Below are 20704 nucleotides of genomic sequence, written 5' to 3' on the forward strand. Positions count from 1 at the left end.
AATATGCATCATACCTTTGCAGTTTCCAGTGGTTTCTTACAGAGCATTTTGTGGCAGTCTCAAAGGAGGCTTGCCTGACCTCCCTGTTGCAGAATGAGTGCAGATTATACATAAGAAATTGATACCTCACAATGGAGGGATGAGTGAAATTTCTGAGCTTCCACTTGGAAAAGCTTTTATCTTGACTCGCTGCCTTCGGGATGTGAAGTTTTCCTTGTCAAGTGCCTTTGCTGGGATCAGTTGGGTGAGGGAAAGCCAGTGGATGCCTCAGGTCCATTTTCTTCCATCCCTTAAAAATGATAAAGTTGATTTTTAAAAAAAAAATCACTGACAAAATTATTCCCAAAATTGCTTTTTTGATTAACAAGGAATTGGACTCTATCCTGCATAGACTAACACATATAACTTTAGAGACTAACCAATTTATTAGAGCATAAGCTTTCGTGAGCTACAGCTCACTTCATCAGATGCATCAGATGAAGTGAGCTGTAGCTCACGAAAGCTTATGCTCTAATAAATTGGTTAGTCTCTAGGGTGCCACAAGTACTCCTTTTCTTTTTGCGAATACAGACTAACACGGCTGTTACTCTGAAACATATAACTTTGCTCATTGACTTAAGTGAGGCTACTTTCGTGATTCAAGTTATTTACATGCATCAGCCTTTGCAGGATTGGGCCCTAAATTAGTCCATCACTTTCTTTGTGTACAGAATTTTTCACAGGAATTAATTTTTCTCTAAACATACCACACACAAGATTCTCCTATTTGGATTAGCATCCTCATGTCTGAAGCTGGTGGAATTCCAAAGCTCAGAGGGCTAGGTCTACAAAGGGACTTAGATGTTGTAACACTCAGCGTTTCAGTGCCTAGGCATCCTGCTGCCTAGTGGAATCCTCAGGCCTGAGATAGGTACCCAGGTTCCCAATATAATGCCTGGGAGGACAGTTAGGGGCCTAAGATAGGTGCCCTCAGAGGGGAGCAAGTTGTTTGGGGAGCAATCTAAGCTAGCGAGGAGCAAAATGCAGAGGAAAGCAATGGGACTTAGGGCTTAGATTCATAAAGATACTTAGGTGGCTAACTTCCATTGATATGGGCTTTTATGCTCCTGTCTCTCCTAGGGACTCTGAGCCATGAACCCTCTCCCTCACCTCTTTTTTGGGGAAAACCAGAGAGAGAGACCCCTTCCCCTCCATTATGCCCAATAGTTAAGGCACTTTGTTGTGAGGTGGGAGACTGGGTTCCAGTCCCTGCTCAAAATCAGGCAGAGCAGCGATTGGAATATGGGTCTCCCACCTCCCAGGAGAATGCCCTAACCACCAGGCTGTTGGGTATTTTGTGGGTGAGTCTCTCTCTTTATTTTTGGTGGAGTTGTTCCACTTTGTATAAATGATTAAATCTTCATTGGAATAGGAAATGTCTGAACCACCAGGCCGTAAGAGTCAGTCTGTCCATCTGGCCCAATGCATATTTAATTATTTATACAAAGTAGAACAGCTTCAACAGGAGAGATCGAGAGAGACCCACCCTAGAATAGCCAGTAGACCTGAACACAGGTCTTCACCTCCCAAGAGGTTAGGGTACTCTTCTAGGAGATAGGGAAACCTGGGATCAAGTCCCTGTGTCAAATCAGGCAAAGTAGGAGTTTGAATCTGGGATACACACATGTAAAATTCCCCTCTTTGGAGAACTGGTTTAGTAGGCATGCTTTGAGAATGCCTGAGTAGGGCTTGATTCAGTAGGCAATGGGTGGAATGCCTAGTTTAAAAATCCTGCAGGGACTTAAATGTGAGCTTGGGCTCCAACTTCCAAGCAACTTGTTAAGCTGGGGGTAGCGCCAGGATTTAAGTGGCTTTGCACATGTTCATGGGGAATATTTAGGCATCTACTGGGTTAGGTGGCAGCTAAGCAGTGTTTTTGGGAAAGTCATTAGACATTAGGTGCCTACAGAGGTAGTTAGGCAACTAAGTACTTTTGTGGATCTAGCCCAAAGAGTGAGCCTTATGTGACTGTGGTATTGGAACTGGAGCATGTATCAGGTCTCCTCATTTTACTTTATAGTCACAAAATCTTTGTCTTAAATCAGGACATAACATGATTAAAGATGGACTCAATAGTTTTATATCTACTATGACATGAGAGTAGGGTCTTTTAGTTATGTAACTGTTGATGACCTCTCTAACAGTAAAATAGTCTAGAAAGTTGTATTCCTTGTACTGCTTTATATATTTGTAGTGTACCTCTGAAATCTGGGGTCATTTCAAGTAATGAAGAAAAGAAAAATTATTTGCATTTATTATTGAGGGGTGGGGGCTGATTGTGCAGTTTTGGATTCAGTAGGAGTTTTGGCTAAATAAGGATTTGTCTGTCCTGAATTCTAGTGCCAGTTTTGTAAATTAAAAATAATTAAGCCTGTATTCTCTGTGCGAAAATGAATGTGTAACTGTGTAAATTAAAGTACAGAGTTTGGTTACTTGCACAATATTTGTTTGCACATTCAAACAGCCATTTGATGGTGCTTAATATGGATACATTTTTTTACACATGGATTTTGCCAGCAGATTTCAGCTTCTACTCTTGAAAATTTGGTCCTTTAATTCTACATATATTTTGTTAATGGAGTTGTCAAGGTTCCTCCCCCACTCTGAACTCTAGGGTACAGATGTGGGGACCTGCATGAAAAACCTCCTAAGCTTATCTTTACCAGCTTAGGTCAAAATTTCCCCAAGGTACAAAATATTCCACCCTTTGTCCTTGGATTGGCCGCTACTACCACCAAACTAATACTGGTTACTGGGGAAGAGCTGTTTGGACACGTCTTTCTCCCAAAAATACTTCCCAAAACCTTGCACCCCACTTCCTGGACAAGGTTTGGTAAAAAGCCTCACCAATTTGCCTAGGTGACTACAGACCCAGACCCTTGGATCTTAAGAACAATGAACAATCCTCCCAACACTTGCACCCCCCCTTTCCTGGGAAATGTTGGATAAAAAGCTTCACCAATTTGCATAGGTGACCACAGACCCAAACCCTTAGATCTGAGAACAATGAAAAAGCATTCAGTTTTCTTACAAGAAGACTTTTAATAAAAATAGAAGTAAATAGAAATAAAGAAATCCCCCCTGTAAAATCAGGATGGTAGATACCTTACAGGGTAATTAGATTCAAAACATAGAGAACCCCTCTAGGCAAAACCTTAAGTTACAAAAAAAGATACAGACAGAAATAGTTATTCTTTTCTCAGCCATTTAAAGAAATCATAATCTAACACGTACCTAGCTAGATTACTTACTAAAAGTTCTAAGACTCCATTCCTGGTCTATCCCCAGCAAAGACAGAATATAGACAGACACACAGACCCTTTGTTTCTCTCCCTCCTCCCAGCTTTTGAAAGTATCTTGTCTCCTCATTGGTCATTTTGGTCAGGTGCCAGCGAGGTTACCTTTAGCTTCTTAACCCTTTACAGGTGAGAGGAGTTTTCCCCTAGCCAGGAGGGATTTCAAAGGGGTTTACCCTTCCCTTTATATTTATGACAGGTGTGGAAACTTAAGTACTTTTTAAAATTATTATTAATAATTTATTATCCAGTGCTGACAGTATTATTGGTGCTGTATAAGACAGAAGACAATACTGGGCCTGATTCTCCTCTTTTCCCCTCCCCCCCCTTGTGTAACTTCAGTGAGTTCATTAGAATTACTCCTGATTTGCAGTGGTATAATTGAGAAAATAATCACACCTACAATCCCTTCCCCAAGCAACTCAGGGTGTGTTTATATTATGGTTTTAGCCATCAGTTAACAAGGCCTTAGGCACTGATCAATGTTCCCTCTAATTTTTGACAGGCCGTGTGTGCAAAAAAATTTCTTCTGTGCAAATTTTTGAAGCAGAGTTCAAATTTGTGCACCATGAGGCAAATGCACCCAAGCGAGTAAAATGCTTATACATTTAAAAAGTTTTAATTTGCAATTTGTGATGATAATAGTTTACACCTTGTTATTTTATAAATGTCATTTTTAAATACTTAGAAAAAGGAAATTTAACTTTTCTTCATGAAGCAGAAGTTAGTTTTAAGCATTACGCTGTATGATCTTTTTTTTATAGACAATCATGAGCATATATCAAGCACATATTAATCCAAGATCATTATCAGTCCATAGGCTTCTGCCCGTTGGTATCCACTTTCACCTTTCATTCTATACACCTGTCCGAAAAGATTTTGATAAACATGTAATAAAGGCAATTTAATAAGTATGCTATTATGTCAATGTATATGGGTTTTCAGATAGAGACATCATAAGTAAAAAAAGAAAAACAAGAGTTTGTGTTTTAAATTTAAAATTTTCCTAAAAAATATCAATAAATGATTATCAGCCAAGAATAAGATATGTAATTACAAATGCATTTTAATTTCCTTATTGGTCAAAATGTCAAAGACTGCTAAACTAACCTTACTGTTTTTCCCTGCTATCTTTTTCATTTGCCCATTCAATATAAACTCTGTCCAGATCTATCAGTCCTCCATCCAGCTGGTAACTCTTAATACACATCAGCATGTTCAAATGATCTACTTGTAAATGATTCTGTAGTTTGTTTTTTAGAGTGTTCATTAAGCTAAAGCCACACTCACAGTCTGCACTTGGTGCTAGGAATGTTCCTCCAATATTCATCAACTTTGCAAGATCCTGAAACTCTTCATTCTGGTGAGCAAATGTCATCACATCTGGGAAACTTAAAACCAATTGGCTTTTGATTCTTTCGGCTACTGCAAATTTGAAGTCATTGTACTGACTGACTATAACAATCTCTTCAGCAAAAAAGTCTTTGTATTTTGAACCTAGGGATTTGACCTGATGAATTCCAAAATTGAAGTCATACTTAACTTCTGCTGCACAATCAAAAGCAGGCCACTCCTGGACTTCATCCTCTGGAAACCTGTCTGCCAAATGTGCACACCAGATGTTTATGAAAGTTATTATGGAACTGGTATCAATTTCATTATTTTCTTGAGAGCTCATATCTAAAAGATCCTTAACTTTGTCACTCCATAAGACTGAACCTCCAAGGTACTGTCTTCTGATCTTGTTTAGTTTACCTCTGGCAAGGTGAAATGCTTTAGGAGGTGTAAGGCCCCGTTTCTGGAGCAGCATGGATAGTGAAGCCAGCTCCGACAAAACATCATTCAAAACTTCTCATGTTATTCAGTATTCCATGGTATTCAGCATTTTGTGGCAGTATTTAGAAACTGGATCAGTATCTTTTGTCTTGCTCAAAATATTCCAGAAGAGGATTATAGTTGCGAATAATTGCTCAAAGTGCAAAGTGCCTAGATAACCAGCGCACTTCATTGAGTGGCCTGAAAGCCGCTGACTCACATTCAGAAGCATCCACTATTTCCTAAAATTTGCATTTTCTCCTGGTTGACTGACAGAACACCGTTTAGACAGTTCTCATTAAGGTTTCGATGTCTCTTATCAGCTTGACCTCTTTCCATGCATCGGAAATCCCCAAGTCTTCCTGGTGTGCAATGCAATGTTGCTGGACTAAGTGTGGAATATCACATTTCAGCTGAGCCGCCACGCCGTTGAGTTTGCCCAACATGACGGAGGCAACATCAGATGTGAACATCACCATTTTCATTAGATCAAGTTGGTGTTTTTTATAAAACTCTTTGATTGCAGACACTATTGAAACAGCATCACATTCTTGCAATAGTAATAGTCCACCAAACGAAGTTTTATAGTCTGCACAATTTATGGATCTATATTTAAAGTAGAGTATCAAGTATCTGTTAATGGATATATCATTGTTTTCATCAACAGCTAGAGTATGAAACATTGCCGATGCTATTTCATGCATGAGGTCATTTTGGACAATGCAGTTGATAATTTCAAGAAATTCAAAAGCATAATTTTTACTTCTCCAGCTTGCTGGTACGTGCACATATTTTTCCAAATGGTCATTAATATCCTGAACAGAAAACATTGAGCTGTTCATTTTAATAGCCAACAACACACTGTCAATAAGTACCTTGATTTCTTCTGGGTTTGAGTGCTTGCGTTCAAGATTAATTTGCCTCCTCTGTTTTTCAGCTGGACTTTCAAGAATCCTGCCAAGCAATCCACTCTGTAAGGAAGGGTTTTTGTTTCTAAGTCTTGTTACACCATTTATATGAGACTTATTTGACAGATGACGCTTAAAGAAATCCAACTTCCATACATCGTTCCACATTATTCCTGTTAAAAATTCTCCCGAAGCTCTGGCATCTTGACAATATATACAAACCACTCCGTTGTCCTCATCATATGTGAATATTTCATGAAGTTTAACAAGCATTACACTATGTGACTTCGGTGTAACAGTCTCTATAGTCTCATCCAGCCATCCAGATTTAAATGAAATCACTGTTCTTTTACGCTTTAGACCTCTAGACAGTGACATTTTGGGATTGATTTTTTTACCAGATTGGTTTCTTTAAAATTAATACTTTTATTATATGGCTACTATTTCAATGCACTTAACAGCGTGACTCGACAAAAGGGCAAACGGGAGATCATTCAGATCAGGATACTGGAAGTTTGTGCATAGCTCCAATCACGTCCATGCGTCTGCGGCAAAAAAATGTGGGAAAATCGTAAAACATCACGAGTAAATGTATGAAGTCCAATGCCTTTGAAAGATCTCAGTCATGAAAACAACACTTACCTTTGTTCATTTCTGGGAAATCTTTGACGTTCCTTAGCAACTATGGCCAGGCATTTTGACTTATTCGCATGTACTTGAGTTTGAACACAGCCAAATGAACAGACTACAAGGAGATGCGTGGGTCCCAACCGTCCCGACGTGATCAACTTTCCACGTTCGAAATGCTGGCGGGGAGGCGTACGATTCTTTGCTCTCCTTTCCCTTCCCCCCTCCCTTGCCGGCTAGTAGAATCTGGCTGCGTTGATAGATGGCGGGAGAACAATGTCAAAAGTCGCCCGTAAATGGTATTTTGGCCTGGCTCCGATGTACTATTTCATTTTTTGTGCGCACAGTGTTTCGCCCTGTGCGCAGGGTTTAGCATCTGTGTGCATGTGCACACGCGCCCAGCTTAGAGGGAACAGTGGCACTGATTCTGGCTCATGTTTTGGCCTCATGACACAAATTGGGAATTCCCCAAGGAGGATTCCATGTTGCTGTACTCTCTCCCCCTCCATCCCCCCATGACCTTTGGAGCCCCAGCATAGGGAGGTGTTAAGTGTGGTCCTGGGATTAACTGGTATAGTATGGAGGAGGTGTTGCTAGAGCACTCTGCATTCTGGCTATTTTGGGCTGCTGATATAAAAAATACCTTTTGAAAAAGAAGGAAATTTTTAGAAGTGCATCCACTATATCTACAATTACTTCTGTTCCATAAATAAGGCAAAATACTGGGTAATCTGAAAAAAGTACTATAACTCACCATTATCATCCCCACTCCAAACAGGCTGCCCCAATAGTGGCAGTAATATGAATCTGTATTGGTGTGTGAGACCAGCACTACAAACAAGGGTAAGGGAGGGGAATAGTAGAGTAGATGAAATCCACTGCCAAATCAGCATAAGGAGCAGTGCTACATGTCAGCCCCTGCAGCGACTATGTTGCCAAATCTTGCAATTTTATAGTGAGAATTTTATATTTAGTGTTTTACTTAAAGCCCTAGTTCCTGTAGTCAAGTGACCATTAGAAAATCTCAGTTTTCATTTTTAAAAAGTAAGTTTTTATTGCAGTCATGGTTGTGGGGAAAAAAGCTCCAATGTACATCTTTTTTAAAAAAAATTATGATTTTTAAGCCAATGTAAAGATTATTATTATTATTTTTTAGGCTTGAGTCATGATTTTTTGAACTCTTGGGGTTGGCAATTTAATTGCCGTTTCATAGGTTGAAATAGCAGCTGCAGCCTCCCCATGTCAGTGCTGTAGGCTATTTGAGCTACCAGATCTGCATAAACCTGGATCCTACGTCCCTTCCCTATTTCACACCCAGTGTCTTTATTTATTTTATTTTATATTATTATTGAGACTCAAAGCAAAAGATAAGAGAAATTATGGGATATGGCGAGATAGTGATAAAAATATCTTTTGTCCTCTACCGTCATTGTACATCCTTTTAAAAATAAAGATGGTAATAATAACTAATGTGTAATCATTTAATGGTTTTATATTTTCTGGAAAAAAGTATTCAGTATATCTCTAACTTTTTTGGTAAATCTTTAGAAAAAAATATAAAAGAAACCAGAAGCTAGCAAGATCTCAAGTTATATCATGTACCTGCTACAAGAATAAATAAGAAATCACAATTTAAATATATTTAAACTCTAAAGTAAGCAATAAGCAATGGATTTATTTTTTTGTCAAATTAAATATTACTGCCTAATTTCACAGTTTAGAAATGGTTGTTTAAATAGCTAAATTATGATATCTATTGTTTTCAACACTTGCAAGTTTTCAGAAAGTGAAAGACTTTAAAGGCTAAATCTGAAAAGATGATATAAATTTTTATATTGCAGATACAGAATTTAAATATGGATAGAGACTTTAAGACAACGACACCTGCTTATACTTTCCAAAGTTCTTCAGACACATTGCTTTCTATTCATCTGTTAGATTTTAAAACAAGTTTACTAGAGGCAGTAGAAGAACTGCGTGTAAGAAGGGTATGTGTGCTATCATTGTTTTAAGCTCCCAATTCTTTGTGTTATTTACAACTGTTCATTATTAATTGTAAGAATTCCTACTCATCTATAAAAGCAAATAACCCACTTTCATATAAAAGAACATCTATCCGCCAGGATTTTGTATCATAAATATCATGGAAGTTTGTAGTGTGTGTATTTGGGGCATATATTAGACTTGGACAACTTAGTTCTTATGGGTACATTGGGACAATGAATGCAACTGACACATATTTATCTATCAAAAATACAATTGTTTACCAAATTAATAAGGCAGAAATTCTCTATAGTCAACTTTTATTTTCTATTGTGTTTATTTTATTATATCCTTCCGTATCAAAAACCTTTTCAAGAGTGACTCGTGATGTGGAAAGCAAGCAGACATCCATAACTGAATCTATCTCAGTCTTTGTTTAACAGATTGATTTACCATTTACCAGGAGGGGTGTAGCTTTGACCTGCTTTTCAGTCAGTATACCGGTGCTTTCACTAAATTAAAAAAGAAAGCAAATAGATGGTTAGTATCTTTGACATACGCAAGTAGATTTTTTTTTCAACTATCTCCTTGGTTGTAAACATAGTCAATAAAGGTCAAAGTCAAACTATTACAGTACTTTAGAGACATTATGAGCACTGCCATTCTAAGATATGAGTATTTCTTGATTTAAAATAAAGAAATAGATGGGAGATTCATTTTTAAGTATTGCAATGATGTCCTTATAATTAAAGGCCAATAGTAACACCTATTTTGTTTTTCAGTTATATTGCAAAAGATTCTAGTATACATTTGCTAATGCTTTTCTTTTTAGATTTTCTGAACGATTTTCTTTCTGCCTTTCACAGAAGAACTATACTTTAGTTATTTGATACCTTTGACCTGTTTGACAAAAGTGTATTGTAGACATTCTACAAAAAATGTTTGCATTGATAAATGTTTACCTTTGTTTTGATCTATTTTAAAAGTTAAATGGCACAACGCTTTTTAAAAATAACACTACATCTGTAATGACTGCTGCACAGTATCTTAACTAAAAGCCTCTAGGCCCTTGGTGCAATTGCAGTAGTTATAAATTCACCACACCCTAATCACTACGAACTGTGGGTTTAGTCTAGGACAGAAGGAGTTTAGCCCAGTACAGCCATGTTTGCAGTAATGAAGGGACTCTGGAGAATTTTTACTTAGATAATAGATCAGAATAGCAAACCACCATTTTTCCCCATAGAGATAATATATTTTGTGGTAGCTTGCTGCCCTTTACACTATCAAAGTTTTAACCTCTTTATTTCATTTGGTTAGAGTCATATAACACTAAAATGGAAATATTGTAATTTCAAAAGAATGCTGTAAATTCTCTTCTCTTCTCTTCTCTTCTCTTCTCTTCTCTTCTCTTCTCTTCTCTTCTCCTTCCCCTCCCCCCGTGTACAAGAGAAAAAGAATAAAGCAAGGACTACAGCTACTGTATTTGATTGTCTCTGGAAGGTAAGTTTTTATCTTTTTTCACTACATGTACTTTTAGTTGCAAAATGCCTGCAGCCAAGAGCCAAATCCTGTGAGTAAGATTTGGCTTGAAATGTCCAAACACAGATTTTCATCTTCATGCTGAAGATGTTTCTATCTTGTTCTTAATCAAATTCGCAGCAGTGGGAAAAAGTTAAAAACTTTTGAAGGCTAGTAACAAGAGCAGGTATGTATTACTTGATCTGTCAATGAATCAAGATTACCTGCTTAACGAGGATGAAAAATGAAACTATTTTGAAATAGGATTATAAAATATTTTGGGCCACAATGTACTACTGTTGATTTTTAAGCAGAACTCTGCATATAAATCAATTGTTACAAAATCAATGGCACAAAATGCTCCCATGATTTTAGTTATGCATTTATTACAAGTCATAACTTACATAAGACTAGACTGTAAATTTACAATCTGCCCTGAACAAGATAGTATGCAGTTGTACCACATCAGAAAAAGGCTATAGAATGAATAATGGCTCAGAATCACAGTTCCTTCCTTGCTCTGAGAGAAGAGTGAGTTGCTTCACCTTTTTCATGGAGTAATTTACTCCCCACTGTGCACCTGACCAGTGAGTAGGAGAGATGGGGCTGAGCCAGAGCAGAGGTCCTCAAACTGGGAGGTGTGCAGAATATATTCAGGGTGGGGAGAGAAGCTTTAGGGGGGAAAAAATATTGTGCACATTTAGAGCTGGGTGGCTAGAGAGTGGCGGCTGCTGGCCAGGTGCCCAGCTCTTATGGCAGCGCCGCCACCAGCAACAGTGGAGAAGTAAGGGCAGCAATACCATACCTGGTGGCAGTGCTACCTTCAGAGCTGGGCGGCCAGAGAGCAGCGGCTGCTGGTTGGATGCCCAAGGGAGGAGCATAAACCACTACACACACAAAGAAGGGGGACACATTCAAATAAGTTTGAGGACCATTGACCAAGAGGGAGTCCCATTTCCCACCCATCTCTGCCCCCATCTTGCTGAGTTGTTCCCTAGGAACAGGATTGGGCAGGTAGCTCAAGGGGGGTTAGTGTGGTCAAGTGGATAAGACATTAAACTGGGTTTCAGGAGACCTGAGTTCTACTCTCACTTCTACATATAACCTGCTGTGATATCTCAGATGAGTCATTTTACCTCACTGTGCTTCTGTTTCCCCTCCCATGCTTTGCCTGTTTAGAGTGGAAGCCCTATGGGGCAGGGAATGTTATGCTTTTGTACGTACCTAGCATAGTGTGGCCCCTGTTGGTTTGAGTGATCCAGGCTGTATTGTAATACAAATATTAAATTGTAGAAATGAATCTTGCCCCTCTTGCAGCTGGAGTCATAATTTGAGCAGAGCTGATCAGTGATGAAAATCTAGCCCAAAATAATTAAATACTGAAATAACAATTAATGTCTGAGAGGCTTTTAAAAAAATTGTTAATGCAAAAGCTGAAGGCAATAAAAAAGAAAAATATAAACAAAGCTATTGACCATAAAAATTATTTTAAAAGAAAAATTGAAACATTCTAAGTCAATTTATATTTAAGTAAATACATTCTAATTACATTGTAAGAGTTTGTTTTTAATGTTTTTTCTTTGATAAGGTAGGAGTTATTAAATCATCAAATTAAAAGTAGTTTATAATTACAAGCAATGCCCGCCCCTGCAACTTTCCAGCTACAGAAGAGACAAAATCAGCCCTCACGTATGTATGCAAAACTCCCATTGAGGTCAATAGGAGCTGCGCATGCTTATCTTAGAATAGACAGGCTAAATTTTCAAAATGCATATGCCACTACCTTATTTCTTAAGATGTCAGGAGAATCTGTCTTTTTAATGGGAATTGACTATAATGCCTAATGATGTAATCAGAAACCGCAAAAGCAATCAGTAGAAATTACTGTTTTGTTTTTCTTCCAGGGGATTCTTTATATTTTGGTAGAGTATTGAGGGTCCGCTTATTTTTTGCCAGTTTTGCCTACCACTCTACCATGTCCTCTGAAGTCTGTCAGTCCTGTTCTGCAATCAGCTGGAGACATTATGTTGGGTAATGTGAGGAATTTCTTCCACAGGGGCTAAAATATTGTCTTACCTGTAATAGTTTTAAGTGTAACTTTAGGTATAATGATAAACAGTCATATACAGTTTGTCACAATGGAAGTCTAATGCAACCATAACTACCACCACCATTTGACAATTGAAGTTAAGTTTAAGATAACATTTAGAAGGGCTAGGAAGCATTTGAACTTTAGTATATTGTGTACTGAATCAGTGAGAACTATGGCCCTGATTTAGGAAAACATCTTTATGCAGGAAAGCACTTAAGCATGTGCTTCAGTGCTTACTGGAATAGGGATGTACTTTGATGTAGAGAATATAGGATAGTTTTGTTTGTCAGCAGTGGGAGCAATGGAAGTGGTGTCTCGCTGAGTACCAAAAAGATGAATTTTAGTGCTGATTTTGTTCACTATACTAATTTGTCTCTGTGGTGCAAAAGACAAACTCATTTTGTCTATTAACCAAAAGGATGGTAGTTGGAACCTGTGTCAGGGATGTTTTCTTTCTTTGAAACTAGCAACTAGATTTTGGAGTAAAATAACAGGGTGTAAAATAAAGAAAAATCTTATTGGAGAGGGGGGAAGGAATGTTAGTTTCTTGGGGAAAACATAAGCCACCTTTCAGTCTGGTCCTCTCCCTGATACCAAGGATAAAAACAAAACTGAAAGAATCCCCCTCCCCCCACCAAATTCTGTCATGTGGAACCATATCAACCTGCAGGTTTGGTCAACAGGGTTTTGACCTTTATATCCACAAAATAGAACTCTACCACTTGAAGTAATGGAATAACTGGTAGCAAACACTAGAGGGGGATGAGCTATACACTTTGCCGGTGGATTTCACAGCTTGTGTGCTGATATCCGAGGCATGTAGAGAGACAGGGCTCCTGGGATCAATTATAAATTCTGGAGGGGAGTGTGTTCTAACGGTTATAGACTCCACTGCTCCAGTCTGTCTCTGCCCCCTGCTGCTCCGATCAACTTCCAGCTCCTGCCCACTTCTGTTCTGTTCCTATTCATCCCCCCCAAATGATCTAGCTCCTTTCCTCCTCCTCCTCCTCCTGTACCTATAGACCCCTAGCCCCTCTTCCTCCTCTTGCTGTTATCCACTCCTCCAGTGGCTCCTGTTCTCCTCCCCTACTTCTGTCCCCTTCTGCTTCCCTCCATCCTTTGGCTCTTCTCTTTTGCTACTTCCTACCCTCTGGCTCCTGCAGCATTCTACCTTCTCCTCCACTCAGTGGTGGACGTAGCTTTCCAGTTCAATGGGTGCACTACACTAAACTCTTCTTGGACATGATTTTGAGTAGTAGTCAAGGGATCACCAACCACCCACAGCAGCACCTTCCACCATGGCACTGCAACCCTAACCCAGATCCAGTGCGGAAGAAAGGCCCAGGAGGTGAGGGTCTGGAGACCGAGCAGCAACTCCTGTCCCATGGGGTTGGGGCTGGCTCCCCACTCTGAGCATTGTGATTTGGAACATGTGGTCAAAGTCCCACTCAAGTTTGGCACTTTGGTTTCATGATTTCTGTAAGTGCAAATGAACCCACACTAAAGCCACCCCTGCCTCAGGCTGCTTCCTCTTACTATTACTCCAGGTTTGGTATAGTGCACGCACTGCCAGCAGCAGGAGCATTGAGAAACCATCTCCCTGCTTTCATTTCCTGTGCCCATACTGTGGCAGCCCCCAGCTGCTGGGAAGAGTAATTGTAGGGAAAATCTTGCTCAGCCCGTGGAGCTCTGATATGGAGCATGCTTGGAGCAGACAAAATCTTAGTAGAGTTAGCTGCCAAGCTTTAACATATCTGTGTTGAATGTGTGCAAATTGAGATTTTTTTAAGAGGCTTATAACTTGGCCAAATTTCAGTTAATTTTTACATGAACAGCAAAAGGCACATCCCTGTCACCAGTATGTCGTCCCCTGTGCAAATTTCAAGCCCTCGCTCCAAGGCATGGAGGTGCAAACTGTATTTTTCCTTAAATTGGTCTCAGAAATTGTGAAACTTAGCTGAAATGGTGAAAATTAGCTGAAACTTTAAAAAAAAAATCAAATCAGACCGAGGCCAACATTAAATGTGTAAAGTTTTAGTTTGAAAAATTAAAGTTTTTGGCAAAGTTATAAACAAATGAAATCAGGGTCTTACAATGGAGAGTGTTAGGCAACCTTAACTGCAGATGATGCTACCAGCTTTGCCTATAATAATTTGCACTGTATATGTTTTGCTATCATTCCCTTTTCACGTTGCTTTGGTGATTATTTTCTGAATAGCATAATGGTTTCAGTCTCCACTTCTTCCTTCCACCTTTGTGCTGCCATTTTAAAAAAATACCTTACTTCTTCTGTTAACTTACTTTCACCCTTATTAGTAAGTCAGAAAGGCTGGATTCCCCTTCCTATCATCCCTAACCTTTGCACTTGATTTATTGAACACTGGCATAAATATGTGGTTCCTGAATCTTAAGAACCCTAATCATTTCTTTAGAATCAGTGATAGGGAGAGGCAACTGGATATAGCTTTCTTGTTAGTAAGTCTTTAAGTTTATAGCTGATCTCTGTTGCTAGTTAATTCATGGATAGCAAGGGTGAAATCTTCTGTGTGCCTTCTTAAGTGTACTCAAAAAATTAGGAAACATTTCCATTATGCACAGCCAGAATAATAAATTTCATATTCAGTTTATCATTTGCATGTGTAATTAATGTTCTGCATTAAAAATACAGGGTTTTGTGCCTGGAAAAACAGATACTCTTGAAAATTTTATGGGAGCACTTTGAAAATGTGACCCTCAGAAAATGTGACCCAAATAATAATTATAATATCCAAGAGACCAGGTAAGTGAAGTATCATCTTTTCATTGGATCAACTTCTATTGGTGAATGAGACTAGATTTTGAGCTGTACCAAGCTGAAGAAGAGCTCTGGTAAATAGTTTTGAAAAACAGTTGAACAAATATTTAAAAGGATAATATGCTGTGAGTTCAAATTTTAAGGGAAGGGGACAGGCAAACTAAATGTCTAAAATGTCCTATGTTCATACACTTAAGTCTCTAAGGTTTGGTCTACACTAGGGAGGGGATCGATCTAAGTTATGCAACTTCAGCTACGTGAATAATATAGCTGAAGTAGATGTACTTTGGTCTACTCACCGCGGTGTCTTCACTGTGGTAAGTCGACTGCTGACGCTCCCCAGTCCACTCCGCCTGCACCTCTTGCTCCAGTGGAGTACTGGAGTCAACGGGAGAGTGCTCAGTGGTCGATTTATTGCGTCTAGACTAGACGCGATAAATTGACCCCCACTGGCTCGATCGCTGCCCATCGATCCAGCAGGTAATGTAGACAAGCCCTAAATATCAGTACAGCTTATTTTAACATTGTATACAACTTCTACATCAGATTGTAACTACTGTAAAGTGCTACATACTGTAATAACAGAAGGAAAGAAGTTAAGAAGTATAGGCAGAGGAAAAATGTTATTAATGAGATTTAAAATGAGATGGAGCCTCAGTGAGGCAGATAAATACAAGAAAGCTATTCCAGATGGTAATAGCTGCAGAAAATACTGTTCTTTAAGTAGTGTCCCAATGGGTGCTCCACTTCAGGTGCTCATGTGCCTTTTGAGCCCTGGATCAGAGATTTTCCATTAGCAGTGTCCATTCTGCCCACACACGCACTCTATACAACTTCATGCTGTTCTTTGAGAATATATAGGGCTGTGTGGGTGAACCGTCTTCAGTTCCTTCTCTGTTGCCTCAGCCTGAGACAGAGCTCTAGCATGTCCACCTCATGGATGCCTCAGCATGTTTTGTAGTTACTCTTTAATTTGTTCAGTGTTAGTTGTTATAGAATTAGTTAGATGTGAGAAGTTTGTTTTTCCTCTTTCCCTTTTTTTCTTTCCCATTTTTTTCTGGGGAGCTTATTTGGCCTGGCTGGTCATGCCTGGCTCACCAGGTTTCATGTGCTGCTCTCTTGTTGGGAGGCTATCACAATCACCGATGGCCACTCTAACTGTGTCCATTGCTTGGGAGATCCCATATTTCCCAAAAGTGTAACTTTTTCCTGGCTCTAAAATCTAGAGCTCAGAAGAATTGGAAGACCAAACTGAAGCTGTTGCTAATAGAACTCTCCCTTTGCCCAGCTTCTGAGTCAGGTCAAGAAATTGCCTCCCATACACCTTTCATTAGATAGATCCAGTACCTCTTTGATTTTGGCTAAGGTCTCACTTAAGAAGGGGAAGATCTTGGACAACTCAGGGAAGGCTCAGAAGAAAAGGAGCTCGGTCTCCCAAGAAGCTCTGATCTCCTGGTAGGTCTGTGGTGTCGAAAGGCATGATCTCTCCACTCAGTACCTTGGAGGTGAAAGACTCTTCCTTCAGTCCTAGCAGAACAGGGAGATCCTGAAGCATTTCAGAGAAACCTGACACCAGTAAGGCCCCAGTACCGTCTGCCTCCAGATCAACACCATCTATTTCAGACTTACCAATAGTGCCTTCCCACTCAGCTCTGTCAGTACCGACAAAATCAAACATGTGTCTTTGACCCTGGCGCCTACACTCTTCAAAGCAATGGTACCGCCCAAATCAACTGCTGTGTTGGTACCGACCCACTCAGTACCGCAGAATTCCATGACTCCAGGGACTTGTCAGTGTTAGACGAGTCAGGGACCCCATAGATGACTTCTGTATTTGGGGGGGTGGCTCCAGTCAGGCCAACAGGGCTGCACATGGGAGCAGGGGATGATGACAAATTCTGTGCCTGCCCACAGGGACGCTATTTCAGATTCGGGGAGGGACTTTAACCGTGGTTCAAGGGGCTACTTAGGCAACTGAAAACTAGTGTTTTTGCAGATAATAACTTAGATACAATACTTTTGTCAGATATTTCTAATTGCTATATCAAAAAAGAAAATTAAATCAATATTAGACCCACTCAGCTCTAATACTATCAAGTTCTGACATCTTGTGGCAAGTCACTTATGGGACACTGGTTAGGTTTAAAATGGTAATGTGTATTCTTACTCAGATACTCTTAATAAAGTCAGAAGGGACCATCATGATCATCTAGTCTGACCTGTACATTGCAGGCCACAGAACCTCACCCACTCACTCCTGTAAAAGGTATTGCCCATCCCCAGCCTCTGGCAAACTGCCACATCACATTGACGGTGCTCAGTCATCATGTGATCAACCAATATCCCCAGCTCTTTCTCCTCTACTGTCACTTCCAACTGATAAATCCCCAGCGTACAGCAAAAATTCTTGTTGCTAGTCCCTGAATGCATGACCTTGCACTTTGCACTATTAAATATCATCCCATTTCTATTACTCCAGTTTACAAGGTCATCCAGATTTTCTTGTATGGTATTCCAGTCCTCCGTATTGGCAATACCTTCCAACTTTGTGTCATTTGCACATTTTATTAGCACACTCCCACCTTTTGTGCCATGGTCAGTAATAAAAATGTTAAATAAGATTGGTCCCAAGACCGATCCCTGAGGAATTCCACTAATAACCTTCCTCTAGTCTGAGAGTTCACCTTTCAGTATGACCTGTTGTAGTCTTCTCTTTAACCAGTTCCTTATCTACCTTTCAGTTCTCACATTAATCCCCATCTTCTCCAATTTAACTAATAATTTCTCACATGGAACTGTATCAAATGCCTTACTGACATCCAGGTAGATTAGATCTACAGCATTTCCTTTGTCTAAAAAATCAGTTATGTTTTCAAAGAAAGATATTAGTAATTTTACCCCCTCTTGAATACAAAAATTGAAACAATTGTAGAAAAATCTACAATTACTTTCTGTCATTTAGGCTGCATACTTTTTGCAGTTGACCAAGCTTGGAACAGATCATTTAATTTTAGGAAACATTCTAATAGCCCTTTTAAAATCACCTGGTAATCACTCTGTTTTATAAACAAAATTCTGACTCCCCGCCTCAGGGGCGCAAATTGGGAGCAGCACATCTCCTGTCTTCTCTGCAGAACTCATTGCATTGCACACTCAGGCTGCCTGCCCCCGAGGCTTGTAATCTTGGGGGAGGGTGGGGGGGCAAGTCCACTCTCTGAGGACTTGCATCACAAGCTTCTGGATATAGTGCAACCTGGATTGCTGTTACCAAATACAAGACCCATTAATAATGGGCTCCTGGATCCAGCAAAGACTGTGTGTGGAAACTACTGCCAACTTGTAAACAGGCAGATAAGAAATACTATTTCCCACCCCCGCCCAGGGACTCAAAATTTTTGTTTTCCCATCCCCCACCTAATTTCCTGTTTGTGGATGCCATAAACAAGCAGGGTAGACAGCATTGCTCAAGTTCTACCTCTTATGACAAGAATCGGGAACGGTTAGAACTTTTTGGACGGAAAACCTACTCATCTGCAACTCTCCAGTTTTAGATCACAAACTATCAGGTGGTCATGGCCAAGTATGATTACATGAATTACAACAAGTTTGCATTCTTTATTGAACATCTTCCACAGAAGCACAGAGAACACTTTGAGGCCATGATTAAGGAGGGTCAGTTGCCAGAATTTCTCTGCATAGTACCAACTTGGCCGAGGCAAGCTTGGTGCTCTTACCTGCTTCATCTGTGTGTCCAACTGGCTCAAGCATCTGACTGTCCCTCATCTCCTCTCCCAGGACGTAGGTTGTGTGCTTCATCCTAACCTAGGAGTCCTCTATCTACAAGCATGGCTCCTGGATGGTTCTCAGGATTAGAATTTACCTGCTTGACAGGCGTACAGCAAGTATTGCTAAATAGTAGAAGGTAGTCAATTTGAATCACTTACCTTCAGAAATGGAAGAGGTTCAACCACTGGTATTACCATCACTGCCTTGTGCCCGAATCTTCTTCACCGTCAGCCATCATGAATTATCTGCTGGATTTAAAAAAATAAGGTGGTTCAATTAGCTCTATTAAAGTTCATCTCACTGCAATATCCGCCTTTCATTCCCCACTCTAGGGGATTTCTGTTTTTGTGCACCCTACATCCCTGAGATTTATAAAGTGTCTGGGGAATCTTTGCCCCTAGGTTAAGGATCCTACTCTGACTTGGGATCTCAGCCTGTAACTTAGATACCTTTATGGGACCTCCATTTGAACCTATGGTGACCTGGTCCTTGCTTCACTCATCTACGAAGATGGCCTTTCTAGTAGCTACCATGTCAGGCTGCAGGGTTGGAGAAATTGGAGACTTGATGGCAGACTGTCCCCACCCCCATTTACAATATTTTTCAAGGACAAGGTCTCCATCTGACTCCACCCAAAATTCTTATCTGAAATGCTGTTGGATTTCCATCTTAACCAGTCTATTTACCTACTGTTGTTTTTTTCCTGAACCACACAAATCTCAGTGGGAGACTTTCCTTCATAAATTAGATGTATGATGGGCATTGGCCTTTTATCTGGATAGGACTAAGCAATGTCAGAAATCACCTAAACTCTTTGTTTCCATTGCAGAAAGATCAAAGGAGTTCACAACCTCTTCTCTGAGAATGTTGAAATGGATTTCTGGGTGTATTACTGCTTGCTATGATGCAGCTGGTGCTTTTCCTCCCCACAGGATTATAGCACACTCTACCAGATCCGAAGCAACTTCCACAGCATTTCTCAAAAACATTCCAGTGTCTGAGAGCTGCTACACTGGGCACCAGTGCATACCTTTTCTAAACACTATGCCATGGTCCATTTCATCAGATAAGATGTGGCAATTGGTTCTGCTGCACAGTCTTACCTCCTGGACTTGATTCCCAAGCTCCCTCATTCCAGTGAGGATACTGCCTGGGAGTCAGCTAAACTGGAGCAACCATAGGGACACTACTCAAAGAAGAAGAAAAGGTTAAACTTACCTTGTTTGGTTACTGTGGTTCTTCAATATGTGTGTCCCTTTGGGTGCTCCACTACCCGTCATCCTTACCCTCTTGCTTTGGACTGTTCTTATTAAATGTTCGTGTAGAGAAGGAGCTGTGGGTGGTTCTCCTGTGCAGCCCTATATACCCTCTGAGCATGGCGCAAAGTTCTACAGGGCGCATGTGCAGGCTAAATGGACTGTAACAGAAAATCACTGATCAAAGGTCACATGCGCACCTGAAGTGGAGCACCCCTAGGGACAAACATCTTGAAGTGTAATCTTTTTTCTGTATCATAGTAATGAGATTGGTGGGAAGAACAGAGAAAAGGCCAATACTAGCTGACTGGAGGGACCGAGTGAGGGAGACAAGATATGTGAGACTGGCTGGAACAAGTCCTTGGAACGAATTTAAAATTAGATAAGGTTTTAAAACAAGACCAGTTTTGAATTAGATTCTGAAATGATTTTGGAGAAAGTGGCATTACTAGAGAATTAAGGTGATCTATTGTACTTTGTAATACGAGAGTGTCACATATCTCTTATCCTGAGGAGAGAGAGAGATGCTGCCTCAGTTTCCTCACCTGCCTGTGCCTCAATTTTCCTCTCAGCTGATGCAGTAGTTT

At 40.0% G+C, this 20704-nt stretch overlaps 2 protein-coding genes across 2 annotated transcripts in view; both read left to right on the forward strand.

Annotated features, from left to right (window-relative positions):
* LOC140912745 (uncharacterized) overlaps positions 1-8568 on the forward strand; it is a 101248-nt gene extending 92680 nt beyond the window's left edge. Inside the window, exon 7 of the mRNA XM_073347739.1 lies at positions 8527-8568. The gene's annotated coding sequence lies outside the window, so the exon portion shown is untranslated. The remainder of the gene's footprint in view (positions 1-8526) is intronic.
* Positions 6948-20704, forward strand: part of CCDC73 (coiled-coil domain containing 73) — a 140480-nt gene continuing 126723 nt past the window's right edge. Inside the window, exons 1-3 of the mRNA XM_073350326.1 lie at positions 6948-6977; positions 8527-8673; positions 10088-10171. Of these exons, the coding sequence (XP_073206427.1) occupies positions 6948-6977; positions 8527-8673; positions 10088-10171 (261 nt within the window). The remainder of the gene's footprint in view (positions 6978-8526; positions 8674-10087; positions 10172-20704) is intronic.

This window comes from Lepidochelys kempii, chromosome 6, assembly GCF_965140265.1.
Source record: "Lepidochelys kempii isolate rLepKem1 chromosome 6, rLepKem1.hap2, whole genome shotgun sequence".
In the NCBI taxonomy this organism is placed as follows: domain Eukaryota; kingdom Metazoa; phylum Chordata; order Testudines; family Cheloniidae; genus Lepidochelys; species Lepidochelys kempii.